The sequence below is a fragment of the Engystomops pustulosus genome, chromosome 7 (assembly GCF_040894005.1).
Source record: "Engystomops pustulosus chromosome 7, aEngPut4.maternal, whole genome shotgun sequence".
NCBI lineage: Eukaryota > Metazoa > Chordata > Amphibia > Anura > Leptodactylidae > Engystomops > Engystomops pustulosus.
Genome location: NC_092417.1, coordinates 167,589,968 through 167,611,287, shown reverse-complemented (window position 1 = coordinate 167,611,287; position 21,320 = coordinate 167,589,968). Strand labels below are relative to the sequence as shown.

Here is a 21,320-nt window from a genome sequence, read left to right as displayed (position 1 = left end):
AAGATGACCAGTCACTGTGCCGGGATCTAAGTGTAATGTCCCTGGTTTTTCAGAACGGGAGATTTCCTTTAACATCGATTTATTCCAATGGATAAAACCAAAACAAGAAAGCTTCACATTGTTTATTGAATGAAAAAAAAATACTTTACAGTCTTACAGAAATCACTTTCCCTTTAAATATAAGAAAAAAAATTGTTCCAGAACATAAAGAACTGAAAGACTACAAAACCGCGAGAATTCTGAACTTCCTGCAGGGGCGGAGACAGTATAAGATCAGTCATGAAGGGATCCACCAATCATACAACTCGACAAATCCTCAACTCATCCTATTGGCAGAATAAACTTAAATCTTAAAAGGAGATGCTGGAGACTTATAATTAAGGACATCATGGAGAAAACAAGACCCATCATACTGCACATTACAAAGGATGAAGAGCAACTTTGTAATATTAGGGGGTCCCCCATCATGTCTTATCCTCTAGTCACTTCCAAAGCTGCACTAAAAATTCCGTAAGCGGAATATTTGCGGCTTAGGAGTCCTGTCCTCCCTCTTTAATAAAGGGTGAAGGAAACAGGTCGTGAATGCAGCTCTGGAGGTGACTAGAGGAAACGTGAGAATTGAAGATGAAGCTAAATATTTACATTTACTCAGAACTTCATGAAGACTCAAACTTCTAAGTTTAGAAGTGGAATCAACCTCGAAAACGAAAAAAATTAATTCTATACATGATACAAAAAGAAAAAAAGTTTATTTTTTTTTTTTTAAATCAATCTAGAATAGAGGCCGTCCAATTAGAAGCCAGCGCTACATGACCGCGGCTGTCAGGTCAGGGGCGGAGTCTAATTTACCGCTGGGAACAACTAACAAAAATTAGGAAAATCTCCATCAAAATTTTAGAAAACTACAGAATGTTTTTTCTTTTTAAAGGACTTTTTTTCATGTCTGTGTTTTATTTACATTAAATATTACAATACAGCGTCGCGATCAGTCGCTGTCGTCATCGGATCCGCGGTCAGACTTTTCGTTGTTGGATGCTTCCGGTTCGGAATCGTTCCCGGATCCTCTGGGGGATCCCTCGTTGCCGGATCCTCTGTCAGATTCTGGACTCCGGGACGCCGCTCTGGATTCGTTATCCGACGCAACGGATCCGCTTCGTCTTGACTGGACCGATTCGTTATCGGATCCGGAATCGGTTCTCCGCCTCTTCCGCGGCCAGGTGGTGTTGTCATCGGATTCGTCTCCAGATTGCTGCGATCTCTGGCCGCTGCCGGCATCACTTCCGGATTTGTTACCCCCGTCGGAGTCGCTATCGGACATTATCCGCTTCCTGGCGGGACGGGACTCGCCCTCGGAGTCGCTGTTACTGTTTCGGGCGTTTCTAAAGACAAGAATTTAGCAAATTAGTTACTGATTATATCTGTGGTGGATGAAGGGGATGTCGTAGACGGAGAGTAGAGAAATAGGGGTCCGACACCCTGCAACCCCCGCTCCAATCAGCAGTTAGAGTTGTCATATCCATTCACTGCCTGGTAAGTGAATGTGGCTGAGGTGCAATACCGAGCACGACCACTATACATGTGGCGCTGTGCTCGGTAAGTTAAAGGAAACCTACCACTTGAAGTGGCAGGTTTCAGAAGAAAACACCGAGCACCAGCTCAGGGTGAGCTGGTGCCGGAGCTTATTTTTGTTAGTGTTTTAGCCGGCGCAGGGAGGTACGCGCTCGGCGCTTACCATGCGCGCGACCACATAGGAAATGAAGGAGAGCCGCGCGCATGGTAAGCGCCGAGCGCGTACCTCCCTGCGCCGGCTATACAGTTTAAAAAGTGTTTTAAACTGCGATACCGCGGTTTAAAACACTAACAAAAAGAAGCTCCGGCACCAGCTCGGTGTTTTCTTCTGAAACCTGCCACTTCAAGTATCGCGGTTTTAACACTTTTTAAACTTTATAGCAGAAACGGCTTCGGCGCTGCGTCCGCACGATTGTGCGCACGCAGCGCCGAAGCAGTTTCTGCTATAAAGTTTAAAAAGTGTTAAAACCGCGATACCGCGGTTTATAACACTAACGAAACTAAGCACCGGCACCAGCGCACCCTGAGCTGGTGCTCGGTGTTTACAGCTTACACCGACGATCTGAAATGGTAGGTTTCCTTTAAAGCCAGATTTGAGACACACCTCTTGGCCATATTTACATATATGTAAATACCAGGACATGGACATTTAGGAGAGAGACCCCTTTTATGGCTCTTACCCTTCATCAGCAATTTTGAGTTTGTCCTCATCTGAAGAGTCGTCGCTGGAAGAGATCATGGCTTTGGACTTTATCTTTCCTTTCATGGAGGGCGGAGTTCTCTCCATCTTGGCAGGCTGGGAAGGAAAGAGTTAAGGGTTAGACAAGGACCACCACATGACCCCACTGGGGGGAGACCGGAAATCATAGTGATAGATACATCACACAGATGGGGGGCGCTCTGTTACCTTCTTGAGGGGTCTCTTTTTGGCACGGGGACGCTGCTCCTCATCATCATCAGACCCTTCCCCAGATTTCTGAGGCCTGAGGGGAGACAAGTGGCAAGAGGTGAAGGGACTGCGACGCCATCTATCTGCAGGGCGATGGGTGACAACTAATGGCGGTTGTCAGATATAGTCCCCACTCCTGGGTCATTATAGGACTCACCTTTTCCTCTTCTTCTTCTTCTTCCCTCCCTCGTTCTCCTCTCCGCCCTCGTTTTCTCCTCCGCTGCTGCTGCCGCCTCCCTTCTTCTTCCTCTTCTTCTTGGATGGCAGATCCTCGTCAGAGTCGTCATTGACAAATTCGTCAAACTCACCGTTCTTTTTAGATCGCTATACGGAAAAGAAGAACATGGAGATTGAGTGCCCAGAGCTGCACAAATACAGCAGAGCCTGGCATCAGGTGCCACCCAGAGCATAGAGGGCATGTACAGCAGAGCCTGGCATCAGGAGCCACCCGGAGCATAGACGGCATGTACAGCAGAGCCTGGCATCAGGAGCCACCCGGAGCATAGACGGCATGTACAGCAGAGCCTGGCATCAGGAGCCACCCGGAGCATAGACAGCATGTACAGCAGAGCCTGGCATCAGGAGCCACCCGGAGCATAGACGGCATGTACAGCAGAGCCTGGCATCAGGTGCCACCCAGAGCATAGAGGGCATGTACAGCAGAGCCTGGCATCAGGTGCCACCCAGAGCATAGAGGGCATGTACAGCAGAGCCTGGCATCAGGTGCCACCCGGAGCATAGAGGGCATGTACAGCAGAGCCTGGCATCAGGTGCCACCCGGAGCATAGAGGGCATGTACAGCAGAGCCTGGCATTAGGTGCCACCCGGAGCATAGAGGGCATGTACAGCAGAGCCTGGCATCAGGTGCCAACCGGAGCATAGAGGGCATGTACAGCAGAGCCTGGCATCAGGAGCCACCCGGAGCATAGAGGGCATGTTCAACAGAGCCTGGCATCAGGTGCCACCCAGAGCATAGAGGGCATGTACAGCAGAGCCTGGCATCAGGTGCCACCCAGAGCATAGAGGGCATGTAAAGCAGAGCCTGGCATCAGGTGCCACCCAGAGCATAGAGGGCATGTACAGCAGAGCCTGGCATCAGGTGCCACCCAGAGCATAGAGGGCATGTACAGCAGAGCCTGGCATCAGGAGCCACCCAGAGCATAGGCTGCATGTACAGCAGAGCCTGGCATCAGGTGCCACCCAGAGCATAGAGGGCATGTAAAGCAGAGCCTGGCATCAGGTGCCACCCAGAGCATAGAGGGCATGTAAAGCAGAGCCTGGCATCAGGTGCCACCCAGAGCATAGAGGGCATGTAAAGCAGAGCCTGGCATCAGGTGCCACCCGGAGCATAGAGGGCATGTACAGCAGAGCCTGGCATCCGGTGCCACCCGGAGCATAGAGGGCATGTTCAACAGAGCCTGGCATCAGGTGCCACCCAGAGCATAGAGGGCATGTACAGCAGAGCCTGGCATCAGGAGCCACCCAGAGCATAGGCTGCATGTACAGCAGAGCCTGGCATCAGGTGCCACCCAGAGCATAGAGGGCATGTACAGCAGAGCCTGGCATCAGGTGCCACCCAGAGCATAGAGGGCATGTACAGCAGAGCCTGGCATTAGGTGCCACCCAGAACATAGACTGCATGTACAGCAGAGCCTGGCATCAGGTGCCATCCATGCAGTGTACACAGCAGAGACGTGCACCCCATAAGACTCACCCGGCCTCCTCCGCCTCCGCGCTTCTTCTCCTTTGGAGTCTCCATCTCTCCAGAGAACTGTAAGATGTTCTTGGTCTTCTCCACATACTGCGCTCTCTGCTCCAGGAGCTTCTTCTGCTCCTCGATTTCCTTGAGACGTTTCTCTTCCTAAAAGTGAAAAACCCAGAATAGTGAGTGATCGGGGGTCCAGCTGTTCCACCCCATTCCCCGCTCCCATGTCCTTGTATCCCCCCCTCCGGCTCCCGTACCCCTCCTCCATGCCCCGGACCCCACCTGTTCCTTCATCAGCTTCTGGCGCAGCAGCTCCTTCTCTTGCTCCTGTTTGGCGCGCAGCTCCTTCTCCTCCTCATCCTGCTTCCGGGCTCGGGCCACGTGATACTGAGCCTGACTCAGGAGATCAGAGCACTGCCTGCAGGGGGGACAGCCGATTACTACAACGCCATGGGTCACACACAGTGCGGCGCCAATTATCACACCACCTACCTGGCCTCTGAAGCCGCCAGCGCCAAATCAAAACGCATTTTGTCACCAACTTTACTCAAGTAATTGAAATATCTAGAGGACAAAAAGCAACTTGTTAGATCCCCCATGAATTCTGAAACTGTAGGTGGCACAATAACGCAGACATGTCTACACTAGGGGGACCCCTTTAACCCCTTTTAATCCCATGGCCCCTCCTACCTGTGGGCGAGTTCCAGCTCTTTGACAGCGTTCAGTACTTCCTTCAAGTTACTCTTTTCATCTTTCAGCACAGATGTGGCGAGTCTCTGCAGCACCAGAGCCACATTGAACATGAGGACGGTGTCATTGGGGGCCACGTGGCGAGCCTGCAAGGTTAAAGGTCAGAGAATCAAGAAACCACATATTAAAAAGGAAATCTTCCTCCAGAATCCATCAAGATAAACCTGGAACACTTACTCATAGATCCAGGCACAGTAACTGTGGTAATCTTCTTATATTTATCATCCATGACCTCCTTCCTTCTAAAACAGACTTTAAAATTATGCTAAAGGCTCTGGGAGGAGGTGTTACCAGAGCACATCTGTGCTGTTGCTTCACAGGCTATTACACTGTGCAGGAGCACTTCTCCCTTCCACTGTGTGAGTTTCCAGCAAGCAGAGAGGAGGACAAAGTGTAACAGCTTGTGAAGCTACAGCAACACCTCCACAGAGCCCTTCAGTCTCATTAGCATAATTCTAAAAGTTGATTTGAAGGAAGGATAACAAATATAAGCAGCTTACCACAGTCTCGGTGCCTGGATCTACAAGTTAGTGTCCCTGGTTTATCATGAGGGATTACGATGGTAGATTTCTTTTAAAAAAACACTTACAGAATTCGAGTCTCGACTGTTAGTGCCTTGCATCTTTAAGTGTACATTCAGGGGGAAATGCACCCTGACCTAGTTCCTTTATTAAAGGACATCAACCACCAGGATGAGGGATTGTAAACCCAGCACACTGACATACTGGTGTGCGCCCCCTCTGGCGCCCCCCTTTGACCTTGCTTTTAGGAAAAAAAAAGGCTTTAACATAATGCAAATGAGACTGAAGGGCTCCAAGCTATATAAAACACCTATAGAGCCAGGAGCCCCTCAGGCTCATTTGCATAATTTTAAAAGTCTTTTTGTGCAAAAAAACAGAATCAGAACCCCTTTTATCTGGAAAACAGTGGTCACTGAGGTTGACACCATATGTCACAAGACCAGTTTGCGGCTCAGTCTGATTAAAGAATGGGTTGCAGTACCAGGGACAGCCACTATACTATGTACAGCGCTGCGCTTGGTTATCAGTGATGGCAGCGCTTGTAGGAACACTTAAGTCTCTTCAAACTGGCGAGGTTGCATATAAGGACTGGCTCCTATCCTAACACTGCTTGCTGTCAGTGAAAGAAACAGATGGAGACAGTAAGGAATGTTTCAGGACATGGGCGGCGCTCACCTTCAGTAGAATCTGTTTGCACTCCTGCAGTTTCCCGCACTTGAACAAGGCTCGGGCCAGGTACAGCAGAACCTCCGTGTTCTGGTGCTTGTAGAACTTGCGCAGGCAGTTTTCATACTAAAAGGGGGAAAAGAAGAAGGAGACGCCGTCATCTCCGAGGTTCCGATGACCCATGAAGAAGACCTAGAACCACATGTGAACCTACCATCTGCACGGCGCTGATGTACTGCTTCTGCTCCACGTAGATATGGGCCAGGTTCAGCCAGACGTCACTGATATCGGCTGTGGCCTCCCTGACCTGCGCAAACACGTCGCGGGCTTCTCGTACGTACCCCTTGTGTGCCAGTACAGCCCCTGCAAGATAAATATGTGACCCCCTTAACACTGGAGAGAACACAGCTCCATGCAGGTACTGAACAAGCAGGGATATTGCACATTTGGACATGATTTAAAGGGATTTGCCAACCGGCAAAGCTGTAGATGGTGGTCGTCGTTGGCATCCTCCTTTGAGCACACATGATCTATGTACTTACCTATGCCGTTGGCAGCGTACAGATTCTTGGAGTCGTTCCTCAGCACCTGCTTGTAGATGGCGAGCGCACGATCCTGGTGACGTTTTTCCTGCGGGACATGACGTCACATTATGGGGGATCACAGAGGACAATGGCTCAAACCACAGCTATAGGGTGTGCACTTACCTTCTCCCGGTCTCGGGTGGGTTGGTGAAGCGTCTGCAGCCACACGTTGCCCAGCGCCAGCATCGAGTAGGTGTCATTCTGGGTAGACGGTTGCTTCAGGATCCGCTCAAACTTCTTCTGTCCGGGTCCCCATTCCTGCTTGGCCAAGTGGAGGTTCCCGATCAGAGACCAAGCGTCAGGGTGATCCTGAGAGGAAACAATACAGTATAATAAATAACACGGCCCGAAATATGACAGCAGGACATCAAGGCACCCTGACCCAAGAGGAAACACAGGGCCATACCTGGTTAATCTGGAGAGCCTCCTTAAACCAATCAGATGCCTCGTAAAAATTTCCTTTGTCTCTGGCCATAGCTCCAAGACGCAAGTAACCTAAGGAAACCAAAATAATAGGGAATGAATATGTATTATTTACACTGTATTATACCCCAGAGCTGCACTCACTATTCTGCTGCTGGTGCAGTCACTATGTACATCCATGACATTACTTATCCTGTACTGATCCTGAGTTACATCCTGTATTATACTCCAGAGCTGCACTCACTATTCTGCTGCTGGTGCAGTCACTGTGTACATACATGACATTACTTATTCTATACTGATCCTGAGTTACATCCTGTATTATACCCCAGAGCTGCACTCACTACTCTGCTGCTGGTGCAGTCACTGTGTACATACATGACATTACTTATCCTGTACTGATCCTGAGTTACATCCTGTATTATACTCCAGAGCTGCACTCACTATTCTGCTGCTGGTGCAGTCACTGTGTACATACATGACATTACTTATCCTGTACTGATCCTGAGTTACATCCTGTATTATACTCCAGAGCTGCACTCACTATTCTGCTGCTGGTGCAGTCACTGTGTACATACATGACATTACTTATCCTGTACTGATCCTGAGTTACATCCTGTATTATACTCCAGAGCTGCACTCACTATTCTGCTGCTGGTGCAGTCACTGTGTACATACATGACATTACTTATCCAGTACTGATCCTGAGATACATCCTGTATTATACTCCAGAGCTGCACTCACTATTCTGCTGCTGGTGCAGTCACTGTGTACATACATGACATTACTTATCCTGTACTGATCCTGAGTTACATCCTGTATTATACCCCAGAGCTGCACTCACTATTCTGCTGCTGGTGCAGTCACTGTGTACATACATGACATTACTTATCCTGTACTGATCCTGAGTTACATCCTGTATTATACCCCAGAGCTGCACTCACTATTCTGCTGCTGGTGCAGTCACTGTGTACATACATGACATTACTTATCCAGTACTGATCCTGAGTTACATCCTGTATTATACTCCAGAGCTGCACTCACTATTCTGCTGCCGGTGGAGTCACTGTGTACATACATGACATTACTTATCCTGTACTGATCCTGAGTTACATCCTGTATTATACCCCAGAGCTGCACTCACTATTCTGCTGCTGGTGCAGTCACTGTGTACATACATGACATTACTTATCCAGTACTGATCCTGAGTTACATCCTGTATTATACTCCAGAGCTGCACTCACTATTCTGCTGCTGGTGCAGTCACTGTGTACATACATGACATTACTTATCCTGTACTGATCCTGAGTTACATCCTGTATTATACCCCAGAGCTGCACTCACTATTCTGCTGCTGGTGCAGTCACTGTGTACATACATGACATTACTTATCCAGTACTGATCCTGAGTTACATCCTGTATTATACTCCAGAGCTGCACTCACTATTCTGATGGTGCAGTCGTTGTGTACATACATGACATTACTTATCCTGTACTGATCCTGAGTTACATCCTGTATTATACTCCAGAGCTGCACTCACTATTCTGCTGCTGGTGCAGTCACTGTGTACATACATGACATTACTTATCCTGTACTGATCCTGAGTTACATCCTGTATTATACTCCAGAGCTGCACTCACTATTCTGCTGCTGGTGCAGTCACTGTGTACATACATGACATTACTTATCCAGTACTGATCCTGAGTTACATCCTGTATTATACTCCAGAGCTGCACTCACTATTCTGCTGCTGGTGCAGTCACTGTGTACATACATGACATTACTTATCCTGTACTGATCCTCAGTTACATCCTGTATTATACTCCAGAGCTGCACTCACTATTCTGCTGCTGGTGCAGTCACTGTGTACATACATGACATTACTTATCCTGTACTGATCCTGAGTTACATCCTGTATTATACCCCAGAGCTGCACTCACTATTCTGCTGCTGGTGCAGTCACTGTGTACATACATGACATTACTTATCCTGTACTGATCCTCAGTTACATCCTGTATTATACTCCAGAGCTGCACTCACTATTCTGCTGCTGGTGCAGTCACTGTGTACATACATGACATTACTTATCCTGTACTGATCCTGAGTTACATCCTGTATTATACCACAGAGCTGCACTCACTATTCTGATGGTGCAGTCGTTGTGTACATACATGACATTACTTATCCAGTACTGATCCTGAGTTACATCCTCTATTATACTCCAGAGCTGCACTCACTATTCTGCGGATGTATAGTTAGAGTTTATGATAAGAAAACATATTAGTCACTTACAGTCCACGTAGTTTGGATGTTCCCTCAGGATGTTCTTGTACAGTTTCTCAGACTCATGGAACTCACACAGCGCCTCGTACAGTCGGGCAAGGTTATAGTTGGTGGTAACGGAAATGGCGCTGTAGTAATGCTCATCATGTTCGGCTTCTGCTTTGGCTCGATCCAGGGAAGCCAAGAAATATTTCTGTAAAGGCATAAACAGGATATGTGGTCAGAGGATAGAAGGAGACAGCTGATAGGTGCAGGGATCAAAGGACTGGCCATCAATCAAAATGGGGTACAGTCCTTAAAACAAATCCCCCCTATAATAAACTTGAGCCTCTAGGACAATAGTCACCTTTGCTTCTCCCAGGTTCCCCAGGCGATAGTGAAGAGCCCCCACGTTATTCAGGATCTCAGGGGGAACATCCGCCTGCACCTTCTCCTGAAGGATCCGGGTGGCCGTGCCATAGGCTGAGAGGGCATTCTGAGGGGGTAAACATTACACGGTCAAAATAACACAAGAGAACAAGATACAACACTTAATAATAATTATTTATATAGCGCCTACAGATTACGCAGCGCTGCACAAAGCATGGCAAATTGGTCCCTTTCCCCATGGGGCTCACTATCTAAACAACCTAACAGAATGTTTTGGAGTGTGGGAGGAAACCGGAGGAAAGCCACGCAAACACGTAGAGAACATACAAACTTTTTGCAGATGTTAACCTGGGTGGGATTTGAACCCAGGACCCCAGCGCTGTAAGGCGGAAGTGCTACTCACTTAGCCACCGTGCCGCCCTAACACTTGCCCTCTTGTAGAGGTAGCAACCCCCATACCTGGATATCTGTCTGCTCCAGTATCTGAGCGAGCTCGATCCACGCCTCCACATCATCTGGGTATTGTTCTGTAACCTTCTTCAGATGACTCTGCAGAGACAATGAGATGGTGAGAGATGAGGAATTACATGGGATCTGAATAACACTAACCCTATAACAGCATATGGCAGCGATGGCGAACCTATGGCACGCGTGCCAGAGAGGGCACGCAGAGCCCTCACTGCTGGCACGCGCCCCATCCTCCCAACCACTGCCAGGTGCGGACAACCACTGTCCACACCTGGTTGTCATGGCTGTTAGCAGTATTGGAGCTGCGCTCCGATAATGCTAACAGCCATCACAGAGCAGGGCGCTGACACTGCCTGCTGTCACTCTGATCACTGCAGCGCACAGGACGGTAAGCATCCCCGCGCTGGCAGCGAAATGATGTCATTACGCTGCCAGCGCTGGGCACCTTACTCCGTGTGCGCTGCAGTGATCAGCCGGAGGAACGAGTCTGAGGTGAGTGTATTTATTTTTTTAATTCAGCGCATCCATCCTGCCCGCTCCCGCACCTCCCATAAAACTCCGCCCGCAACCGGGCCGAAACTCACGGCCCAAACTGCGCCCGCTACCACAAGCCCCCCCCCCCGGCGCGCCCGAACCCCAGCCTGTTATGCCCGCTACCGCAACCCGCCGACCCCCCCCCCCCCGCAAGGACTCCGGCCGTTCTCACTCCCCCCCCCCCTTCCCCCGCTCAACTCCGGTCACTGCCCCCCATCACCCCCTCCCCTGGAACTCATGCCTCATAACCACACTGAAACGAACTCCAGATGCTGCACCCCGACCACCCCCCCCCCCTGGAACAACAGACACCTGAGCAAGAGTAAGTAACATATGTATTTTTATGTATGTAATTATGTATATGCATATTATATTATATATTTATATGTGCATTTATATATTTATACCTGTGTGAGGGCTTATTTTTTGCATAACATATTTTACTTTTAATTTATTATTCCATGTCGTGTACTGGGAAGCTGGATTTTAATACTTTCGCTGTGCGCTCCAAATCATTTGTCTCCTTTATTCTTTGGTTCGGTCCTATCGCAGTGATACCAGATTTGTAGGTTTTATTGTGTTTTAATGCTTTTTCTATAATTAAAACAGTGTACGAAAAAGAAAATAGTTTCGCCATCTTGTGACGCTAATAACTTTAGTGCACGGAGCTGGGGAGATTTGGGTTTTTTTGCTTTATGAGCCGTTGTTTTCATTGCTACCATTTTGAGGTCTGCGTAACCTTTTGATAACTTTTTATTACTCTTTTATGTGATGTAAAATGGTGTAAAAGTGGCGTTTCAGTGTGTATAGGACTGCTGGAATCCGAGCTCAGGCAGTCCTGTGTAAATTGATTCTAAACTAAACCGTCAGTTTTCTGGTTAAATAGCCGTACTGGCACTTTGCGATAAGTAATAAGGTTTTGGGTTGCAGTTTGGGCACTCGGTCTCTAAAAGGTTCGCCATCACTGGCATATGGGGTTATAGAGCAGTTAGTACTGGCAAAGACCACTAGGGGGAAACCTAGTGCACTGCAGAAATCTCTATGCAGTGAGCTCCCCCTAGTGGTAGTAGCAGGCACCCAGATGTTTAGGATTCTATGCCACCATTGCACCCCTTCTGCATCCCGCACCTTTGCAATGTCCCTCTTCTCCTGGTCCTCGGAGGCAGCGTACAGTGACCCCAGGATTTTCATGGTCTCGTAGTTGTTGGGGTAGGCCTTCAGCACCTTCTCGAAGCACTGAGCTGCGTTCTCCTTGTCCCCTCTGTAAATATACATCTGTCCCAGGCCGAAAAACGGAAGCACGAATGAGGCAGCAGCAAACTGTGTGGCCTGGTAGTAATACTGAAAGGCCTGATCATAATCCTCCTGGGGGAAAGGAAATGACAACAGCAAGTTAGGGATGGCACAAGACCACCGCAACCCCCCTACCCTAAGTGCCATAAAGGTCTCCTTACCTGTACATGGAAGGATCGGGCCAGCTGGTAACAACTCTCCGCCTGCATCGCCTCCACTTCAGTGTTATGAAACGCATGGAGGGCCAGATGCTGAACTTTACTGTAATCCTGGGGGAAAAGAATCAAAACCACATCTTATTACACTCCAGCAGTGATATAAGAGAAGCGGCCGATATCATCACATCTTATTACACTCCAGCAGTGATATAAGAGGAGCGGCCGATATCATCACATCTTATTACACTCCAGCAGTGATATAAGAGGAGGAGCTGGTATCATCACATCTTATTACACTCCAGCAGTGATATAAGAGGAGCGGCCGATATCATCCCATCTTATTACACTCCAGCAGTGATATAAGAGGAGGAGCCGATATCATCACATCTTATTACACTCCAGCAGTGATATAAGAGGAGCCGATATCATCACATCTTATTACACTCCAGCAGTGATATAAGAGGAGCGGCCTATATCATCACATCTTATTACACTCCAGCAGTGATATAAGAAGAGCCGATATCATCCCATCTTATTACACTCCAGCAGTGATATAAGAGGAGCGGCCGATATCATCACATCTTATTACACTCCAGCAGTGATATAGGAGGAGGAGCCGATATCATCACATCTTATTACACTCCAGCAGTGATATAAGAGGAGCCGATATCATCACATCTTATTACACTCCAGCAGTGATATAAGAGGAGGTCTTACTATTAGACACATTTTATTACACTCCAGCAGTAAGACAGTGTCCTTGGAAGAAGAAATTGTTCTCACCTTCTTGAAGAAAAAGTGATTGGCCAAATGATTGAGGACCATGGGGTTGCTGGGGTCGATGGTGTACGCTTTGGACAGTAACTGAACTCCATTTTTTATGGAATCGGCCTGTGAAAATAAACCAGATATTTTAGTAAATGTTGTGTATATGGAGGAGGAAAAAAATTCATAGCAATATGGATCAAGATTCTTCAAGGTGGCAGCATTACATATAGATTATATTATAGCGACACAACTGTGTTGTCCATCCATAAGCCCCTGGGGTCACTCACCTCTTTGTTATTAAGCTCCAGAACTGCCAAACCCACCAGGGCACCAACACATTTGGGGTTCAGGTCCAGCGCCCGTCCAAAGGCCAAGCGAGCTTTATCCAGCTTGTTGAGTTTCACGAAACAGTGTCCCATCCCTAACCTCACACCGGCTGCAGGAAACAACAGATCAGCGTCAGATGAAGGATGAAGTGCCTCATGATTTCATTAAAGATCCACACAGCTACCAGGACCAGTGAGGCACATGCTACCCCCCATTAGTAAAGATGAATGCCCTGTACTTTATAGTCTGCTAGGGACCCCCAGCCTTACCTGGACAGCCAGGGTTGGTGCGCAGAGCCTTCTTATAGTAGGCCAGGGCTCCTCTGTAGTCCTTCTTGTTGAAGGAGATGCAGGCCTTTCCTGTAAGACGTATAATAGATTATAAGACTCCGCTATGAAACACATAATCAAACCAGCATGGCCGCACTTCTGTCACTTACCGAGCAAAGCTGGGATATTATTTGGGGACTGGTTGAGCACAAAGTGAAACTGAGCATCCGCCTGGTCCATCTTGTCTCCCTCCAGCAGGCAGAAGCAGGCTCTGCCCAGCAAGTGGTTCTGGAGAAAACAAACAGAGAATAAGGTCCTGAACCCATAAAGTATAACCCAGCACACACTATGGCACCTGCCCCGGCGTGACTCCTTACCTGGTCGTACATGATGATCTTGTCGGCCATGGTGTAGAGCAGGGTGGCCTGGGTGATGAGCTCCTTCTTGCTGTCCTTATTCTTCTCCTTGCGGGCCTGCTGGACATAGTAAGCGGCCAGTGTGTCCAGGCAGGTCATCTGATCCTTCTCATGGTCCCGGTAATCTAGATTGCCGTCTATCCGTGCCGCCTCCAGCAGCTTCACAAAGTCTTCTGTCTTCCCCTGCTTGTAATACTCCAACTAGAGAGAGAGGGGAATGGGGGCACGTAAACAATCAGAACTGTATGTATTGTAATGCAAGACACATCTGACATCAGAAGGGGGGAGACATATATAGGACGGGTCAGCAATATCTGAGAGCTTACACCCCTGCTGATCATCTGTTCAGCCTCCTGCGTTGGATGGAGATGGAAGTCTCTCGAGTACTTGCCGTACCAGAGTACTGCAAAGGAGCATAATTTAAAGGACATCTACCACTAGGATGAAGAACTGTAAAACAAGCACACTGACATACTGGTGTGTGCCTCCTTTGGCAGGATCTGCTCTTCTTTAAGCTTCTTATTTGCTTGTTTGAAAGATAAAAAGTATTTGAAAATAATGCAATAGGAGCCTGAGAGTCTCCAAGCTTATTTAACACCTAGGGAGCCAGGAGCCCCTTGGGGTCATTTGCATAATTTTCAAAGCCATTTTTTTTTTAAAATCAGGGAATAAGAAGCTAAAAGAAGAGCAGCTCCTGCCAGAGGGGGCACACACCACTATGTCAGTGTGCTGGGTTTACAATCCTTCATCCTGGTGGTAGATGCCCTTTAAGGTGAATCATGAGCTCTACCAAGAGTTAAGCTTGTGGTATCACCTTCTCTACAAATTTTTATACCGTACCCCTGAGATCATGTTTCCTCAAGCCATCCACACTCACATCAGTCAGATAACAAATTTTGGTTTTTGCAGTGGGAAAATGCACAACTTCAGGGAAAATTAAAGGTTATGATCATTGCCCCGGACTACAGCTGGGCACCATGTAGATGGGCGCCTGGAAGTGCCCGCAGCCAACAGCGCTCAATACTCACGGCTAAGGCGATCCATATGTGCAGCTGGGTGTGCTCCTGCTTCAGGATACTGATCACTTCATCCCCCTCCGGTAACTGATCGAAATCGAGCTCGATGACCTGCGGAGGACGCGACAGACAATTAGAGAATCCAAAATGACCGATGATCAGTCCCCATAAGATAACTGTCCAATAGATTTCTTACTGTTAGTTACCCATTAATTCAGCGGCATATCCTGTGTCCTGCTGAATTGTGCACCAAGCTCCCCATTGCAGAGGGACCCTCAAAAATACAGCGAGATCAGCAGATGCTATCTACTCCTTCTCACACATTGGGATCTACGGCGCCAGAGACATCCCCTTACATAGAAATTAGACTAAACTTTACAGGGGTTCCTCATGTATAGTATGGTTATCCAGGGGATATGTCAGAAAGGTGACACAGGTAGGTCCAGCATCTATCCTGGAAATGGGGATCTACTGACCCCCATCCCGTGGCTCTGAGCGGAGAGTTTGCTGCACATGTGCTGCCACTCTCTAGGACTATCTGAAACAAGCAATTCAGGTCGAAAACAGGAACAGGGGTCAGTGTACTGAGAGTGGATCTATCATGCATTTACAATGTATCAGGTATAAGAGAAAATCCCTTTAACCCCTTCCCACCAATGTTTCGTTTTTGCGTTGCTCTAACTTTTTATTTTTCCGTGTATGGGCTCGTTTACTGTGTAACAAATTTTACCTCCTAGTGACTGTATTTCATTTTCCATGGCATGTACTGGGAGGAGGGAAAAAATTCTGAATGCAGTAAACTTGACGAAAAACCGCGTTTCCCCAATTTTCACTGGGCACTGTTACTTTACGTTATTCTAACGCTAATAACCTTTTCATACTTTGGTGTATGGAGCTGTATAGCACGTCACTTTTTGTGGGATATGATGCCGTTTACATTGATTCCATCTGTGGGACTGTTCCCCCTTTTGATCACTTTTTGTTTACATTTTTAGGAGTTGCAATAGACCTAAAAGACATTTCTACAACCGTTTCCATTATAGGCTGGCGACAGGGAATAACCGGTTTTATAGATTGATAGATCAGGACTTTGGGGATGCATTGTGTTTATTTTTAAGTCAGTTCTAGGGATAGGGGGGTGATTTGAAATTTTTTTTTTTAAACTATTTTTTACTATTCTTTAGACCCCAAGGGTAATTTAACCCTAGGGGGTCTGATCAATCCTACCATATACTGCCACACTACAGTATGGTACAGTATATAGCGTCTTTTGGACACAATTTGTTACAATGAGCCACCAGAACACATTGTAACAGATCTTCAAAAATGACAATGCTGGGGGTCTCGTCCCTCCCTGATGATGTCACAGGGAGCCAAGATCACAGGCAAGATGGCGGCACCCATGAGTGTAAAGGTAGAACACCCAGTTTCTATATGCAGCAAACATCCTGACTGTCTGCACAGGGCTCAGCCCATGAGTGGTCCCGTACATCCCTTGCCAAACACTGATTACGATTTTGCCTGATTGCGGCAAGGGGTTAAAGGGAACAGCCTGCACACCTTTAGGAAACCATGTTTGACTTTCTGGCAAGTTCTTGAAGTTAGCAGTCAGTACAGAACACTTCAATGTGAATGCCCCCTATACTGGGGTCACAGGAGGTTACACTAAGCAGACTCCTGGTACCTTTCCACCCTAAATAACTGGTGATTTCGGGCATCCAGCAACAGTTAAACTAGTTTGGGACCTTAACAAGAACTACATAAAGACGTGCTGGTGCTTATTGGAGGGCTCAGCCCACGCAAAAGACTAACCCCCAGCCAAGGGACACCTTTTTGAACGCACTAGTGCCGAAGCTGCTCCACTGAACCCAACTGATGAAAACCTACGCATAGAATTAAACTGGAAACACATGACGCCAAATCATAGACTGTGAGACCCAAAGCATCACTGTGATATATGATGCATGGAGTCCCTGCAAAACGGCAGCATAGAACCAGGATATATAACTATGATGCATGGAGTCCCTGCAAAATAGAAGCATAGAACTAGGATCTATCACTATGATGCATGGAGTCCCTGCAAAATAGCAGCATAGAACTAGGATCTATCACTATGATGCATGAAGTCCCTGCAAAATAGCAGCATAGAAACAGGATCTATCACTATGATGTATGGAGTCCCTGCAAAATAGAAGCATAGAACCAGGATCTATCACTATGATGCATGGAGTCCCTGCAAAATAGCAGCATAGAACCAGGATCTATCACTATGATGCATGGAGTCCCTGCAAAATAGAAGCATAGAACCAGGATCTATCACTATGATGCATGGAGTCCCTGCAAAATAGCAGCATAGAACCAGGATCTATCACTATGATGCATGGAGTCCCTGCAAAATAGCAGCATAGAACCAGGATCTATCACTACAATGCATGGAGTCCCTGCAAAATAGCAGCATAGAACCAGGATCTATCACTACGATGCATGGAGTCCCTGCAAAATAGCAGCATAGAACCAGGATCTATCACTATGATGCATGGAGTCCCTGCAAAATAGCAGCATAGAAACAGGATCTATCACTATGATGCATGGAGTCCCTGCAAAATAGCAGCATAGAAACAGGATCTATCACTATGATGCATGGAGTCCAGGGCTCTGTAGGGGTTGTCCGGAGGATGAAAATCTCAGCTTTTTTTTCCCCAAAACAGCGCCACAGCTGACCATGGGTAGTGTGCGGTATTGCAGGTGAGCTCCATTCCTCTCTATAAAGCTGCAGTACCGGTACAAATCATGGCCCGTTGCAGTCACTGAAACCTCTGGACAACCCCTTTAAACAAGGTAACTGGTGGAAGTTCCAATGCTAGACAAGACGGTCACATTTAAAGGGGTTTCCATTAAAGCCACTTATTCCTCCTCTGGAAACCCCAAAGCTCGAGTATGAGGCAGCAGTAGCCACATACACCCCTAAAGGAAATATAGGGTTAATAGGTGCAGAGGCTCAGGCACAGCAGGGTGCCGGGATGGTGGCAGAAGTTTCACATACGGCGGTAAGTAGCAGTAAGTCTCCTCCCTCTCCTCACCCCTTTGGCGCCCCCATCTCCCTCCTCACCTCGTCAGTGTCCCGGAGAGGGATCTCGATAGAGCCGCGGGACATCGTGGCCGCCTCAGTGTCTCCCTTCGTACAGAATACAACCCAGAAGGCAGCTGGGACCGAGAGGCCGTGACATCAGAGTCACATGACCGGGAAGGGGCGGAGCTCCCCCCCTAGTCTTCGTATACTCTAGCTTCTAACCACGAGAGACGGGAGCCAGGAAGGGTCAATCTGTTCCTGTCCGGAAGTAATGTGTTTCGTCACTTCCTGCGTGGCTCTTCAGAAGGTGTCGCCTGTTAGGGTATAAGGAGCCATTGCAATGGTTAGATACCGGTAAACATGGATTTAGTTGCATTACATCTATGACTATAATGACATAATTGTGAATAATATGACCTTATTATATAAACAACAGATGGAGATTAATAATCCTAAAGCCTTGTTCACACTACACTTTGATACTTATGGGATTCATTTTAAGAAGTGCACCATGCACACATTACAGATCTGGATCTATACGGAATAGGAATACAGCACCTGCGACAATTTATGGGTCCATATGAGGACTAGTGTGGCATTGCCCATCTCATTGAGTTATAGGGCACCTCAGAGTGGCATATTATTGGGTTGCCAAGGTAGCAACTCTAGGCACGATACCACCAAGGTTATGCCACACATGGCGTTTTGAACCCGTTTTGGGCAATTAAAACGCATGCAGACTGCTTAAAAACGGCCCAAAAACGGGTTCAAAACACCAAGTGTGCCACCGGTCTAATACCCAATGCTCGTGACCCTACATGGGCCGTGATGTGTCATGCACAATGGGGCACATTTACTAAGGGTCCGAACGCCGCGTTTTCGTCTGGTTTCCTGACTTTTTGCAGTTTTGCCCTGCATTGCCCCAGGTTTTTGCCGCACGCGATCGGATTGTGGTGTATCGGTGCCGGCTTACGCGCGACACAAAACGGTGGGCTTGGACATTGGACACCCGACTGATTCGGACAAACCATGGAATTTAAAAACCAACTTGTGTCGCAAGATCAGCACTCACATACACCAAGAGGAAGAAGGTTGAAATACGGCGGACCTCAGTGGGGAGGCGACACGTGCAGGAAATTGGACGCACGATTTTAGTGAATCGCGGCAGACCTGAATCCTCGTCGGACATTCCTGATTGGCGGCGTCAATGGGACGGGTAAGTAAATGTGCCCCAATGTGAACTGTGTTTTGAAAAGCAAGTGCATCATGGAGGAGAAACTTCCGAACACAGACGCGTTTAGACCTAAGCGTTTTGCGGGTTAACAAGGAAAAGCATGTGGCCCTATTCCTGATCACAAGTGTTTATGTGTAAATACATCTGTGATCGGGAAAAGCTCCTCAACAATAGACATGAATTGTGTTTCACAGTATGAATACAGCCTGAGGGTGTGTTCACACCAACCGCTTTGTTTTGGTAACCAGTACCCGCTGTCTTGCATGTAAACAATACAACAGGGTGGAGGGAGCAATTTATCAAATTCTATTCTTTTTTTTTTTGGTTTCTTTTTTTTTGAGATTTGCTGCTGTTTTACAAAGTTCGCCATGTTGTTGTTTTTTTCAGTGTTGTGCCTGATTTGTCATTAGTTTCCAGATATTTAACGTATGAAAATGTCACATATCCGTTAAACAGTCAACATTCAAAAACATGCCAAATGATGTCAAGCATTACTTTCAGGGCTGTTGTACCTAAGAGGTTATTAAAAAAGGTTACTACCGTATTTTCTGGACTATAAGGCGCACTTAAAAGCCTTGGATTTCCTTGGAAATCCAAAGTGCGCCTTATAGTCCGGTGCGCCCTATATGAGGGCAGCGGACCATACTTACATAGGTCCCCGCTACCGGAGACAGCAGATCTCCAGCGGGAACTGCAGACCACGCGGCACGAACAACTTCTGCCGCGTGGTCTGCAGTTCCCGCTGGAGATCTGCTGTCTCCGGTAGCGGGGACCTATGTAAGTATGCTATTCTCCACCTCCCCCTCACCTTCCCCGCTCACCTTCCCCCCGTTCCGCGTCTCTTCTCGGCGTCGCGTCCCGTCGGGTCTCCGCTCCGCCCCCGGACCTCCGCCACGCCCCCGACCCTGCGCCTTATAGTCCGATGCGCCTTATATATGGAATTATTACATATATAAGGCGCATCGGACTGTTGCGCCTTATATTCCGGTGCGCCTAATGGCCCAGAAAATACGGTAATAGTTATAATGCTAGTCTGCAGATCCCTGATACACTATTGTGTCTGATGAATTGGCTGACCTGGTTCTGTCTACAAGTTTTTGTTATTATGTTTAATATAGAGATTGTCAGCTACATCTACCGACTTTCTTTGCTTTGGCGGCGCCGGAAGTTCAGGACCACCGAAGTAAGTTAAAGGGGTTTTCCCACGAAGGCAAGTTAGGCCCTATCCACATTATAGGGCCTAACTTGCTGATTAGTGGGGGTCTCAGTGCTGAGAACCCTGCATATTTCGAGAACGAGGGGTCCGATGACCCCTCTCTACTCCTCAGACTAATGGAGCAGACGGCCGCGCATTAAATCCATTAAATCTCTATGGAGCTGACGGCTATCGTTGAGCGCAGCGCCCAGCATTTTCCATCAGCTCCATAGAGATTAATGGAGCAGAACGGTCATGCACGGCCGTCTGCTACATTAGTCTGAAGAGCGGCAAGGGGTCGGTTGGACCGTTAGGCTGGCGCCACACGTAGCACTTTGTCTGTGCTTGCAAACGCAGACAAAGTCGCGCCCACCGGAGAAACAAGATGGAGAAACAAATTATCAACGGCCCTAGGAGGCCACAGAGAGATGGCACACGTGGCATTTTGAACGCGTTTTTGAGCAGTCCGTTAAAAAATTTATGTGTTTTTGACCAGTTTGAATTAAGATAATTGGTCAAGCCTGTCAAAAACGCATGCGTTTTTTAACGCACTCAGGCTGGTGCCACACCCACCGCTTTGAAAATGCAAACGCAGACAAAGCCGCACCATGGAACCTCCATGGAAACGCCGTTGCGATCAGGCCGCGGCCCGGTGGGTGCGGCTTTGTCTGCGTTTGCGTTTTCAAAGTGGTGGGTGTGGCACCAGCCTGAGTCCATTAAAAAACGCATCCGTTTTTGACAGGTTTGACCTA

At 47.8% G+C, this 21,320-nt stretch overlaps 1 protein-coding gene across 1 annotated transcript; it reads right to left on the bottom strand.

Annotated features, from left to right (window-relative positions):
• Window positions 1-107: 107 nt before the first annotated feature.
• Window positions 108-18,362, bottom strand: CTR9 (CTR9 homolog, Paf1/RNA polymerase II complex component). Its single transcript, XM_072118851.1, has 25 exons — window positions 18,179-18,362; window positions 15,082-15,180; window positions 14,015-14,254; window positions 13,808-13,925; window positions 13,638-13,727; window positions 13,329-13,477; window positions 13,057-13,164; window positions 12,277-12,384; window positions 11,951-12,187; window positions 10,280-10,369; window positions 9,798-9,926; window positions 9,461-9,644; window positions 7,151-7,239; window positions 6,868-7,053; window positions 6,703-6,790; window positions 6,375-6,523; window positions 6,170-6,286; window positions 4,914-5,059; window positions 4,716-4,787; window positions 4,506-4,641; window positions 4,233-4,379; window positions 2,676-2,842; window positions 2,477-2,552; window positions 2,250-2,365; window positions 108-1,379 (listed from the first exon to the last, which is right to left on the bottom strand). The coding sequence occupies exons 1-25, from the start codon at window positions 18,221-18,223 to the stop codon at window positions 986-988; spliced, it is 3,480 nt and encodes a 1,159-aa protein (XP_071974952.1). The 5' UTR covers window positions 18,224-18,362; the 3' UTR covers window positions 108-985.
• Between the last annotated feature and the right edge of the window lie 2,958 nt (window positions 18,363-21,320).

Excerpts from the sequence above, each read along its gene's own strand:
- CTR9 (XM_072118851.1), bottom strand. The coding sequence starts at position 18,223 with ATGTCCCGCGGCTCTATCGAGATCCCTCTCCGGGACACTGACGAG. Across the intron at positions 10,370-11,950 it reads AGAAGAGGGACATTGCAAAG|AGTCATCTGAAGAAGGTTAC; the intron begins GTGCGGGATGCA and ends TTGTCTCTGCAG. Across the intron at positions 4,642-4,715 it reads CTGGCGGCTTCAGAGGCCAG|GCAGTGCTCTGATCTCCTGA; the intron begins GTAGGTGGTGTG and ends TCCCCCCTGCAG.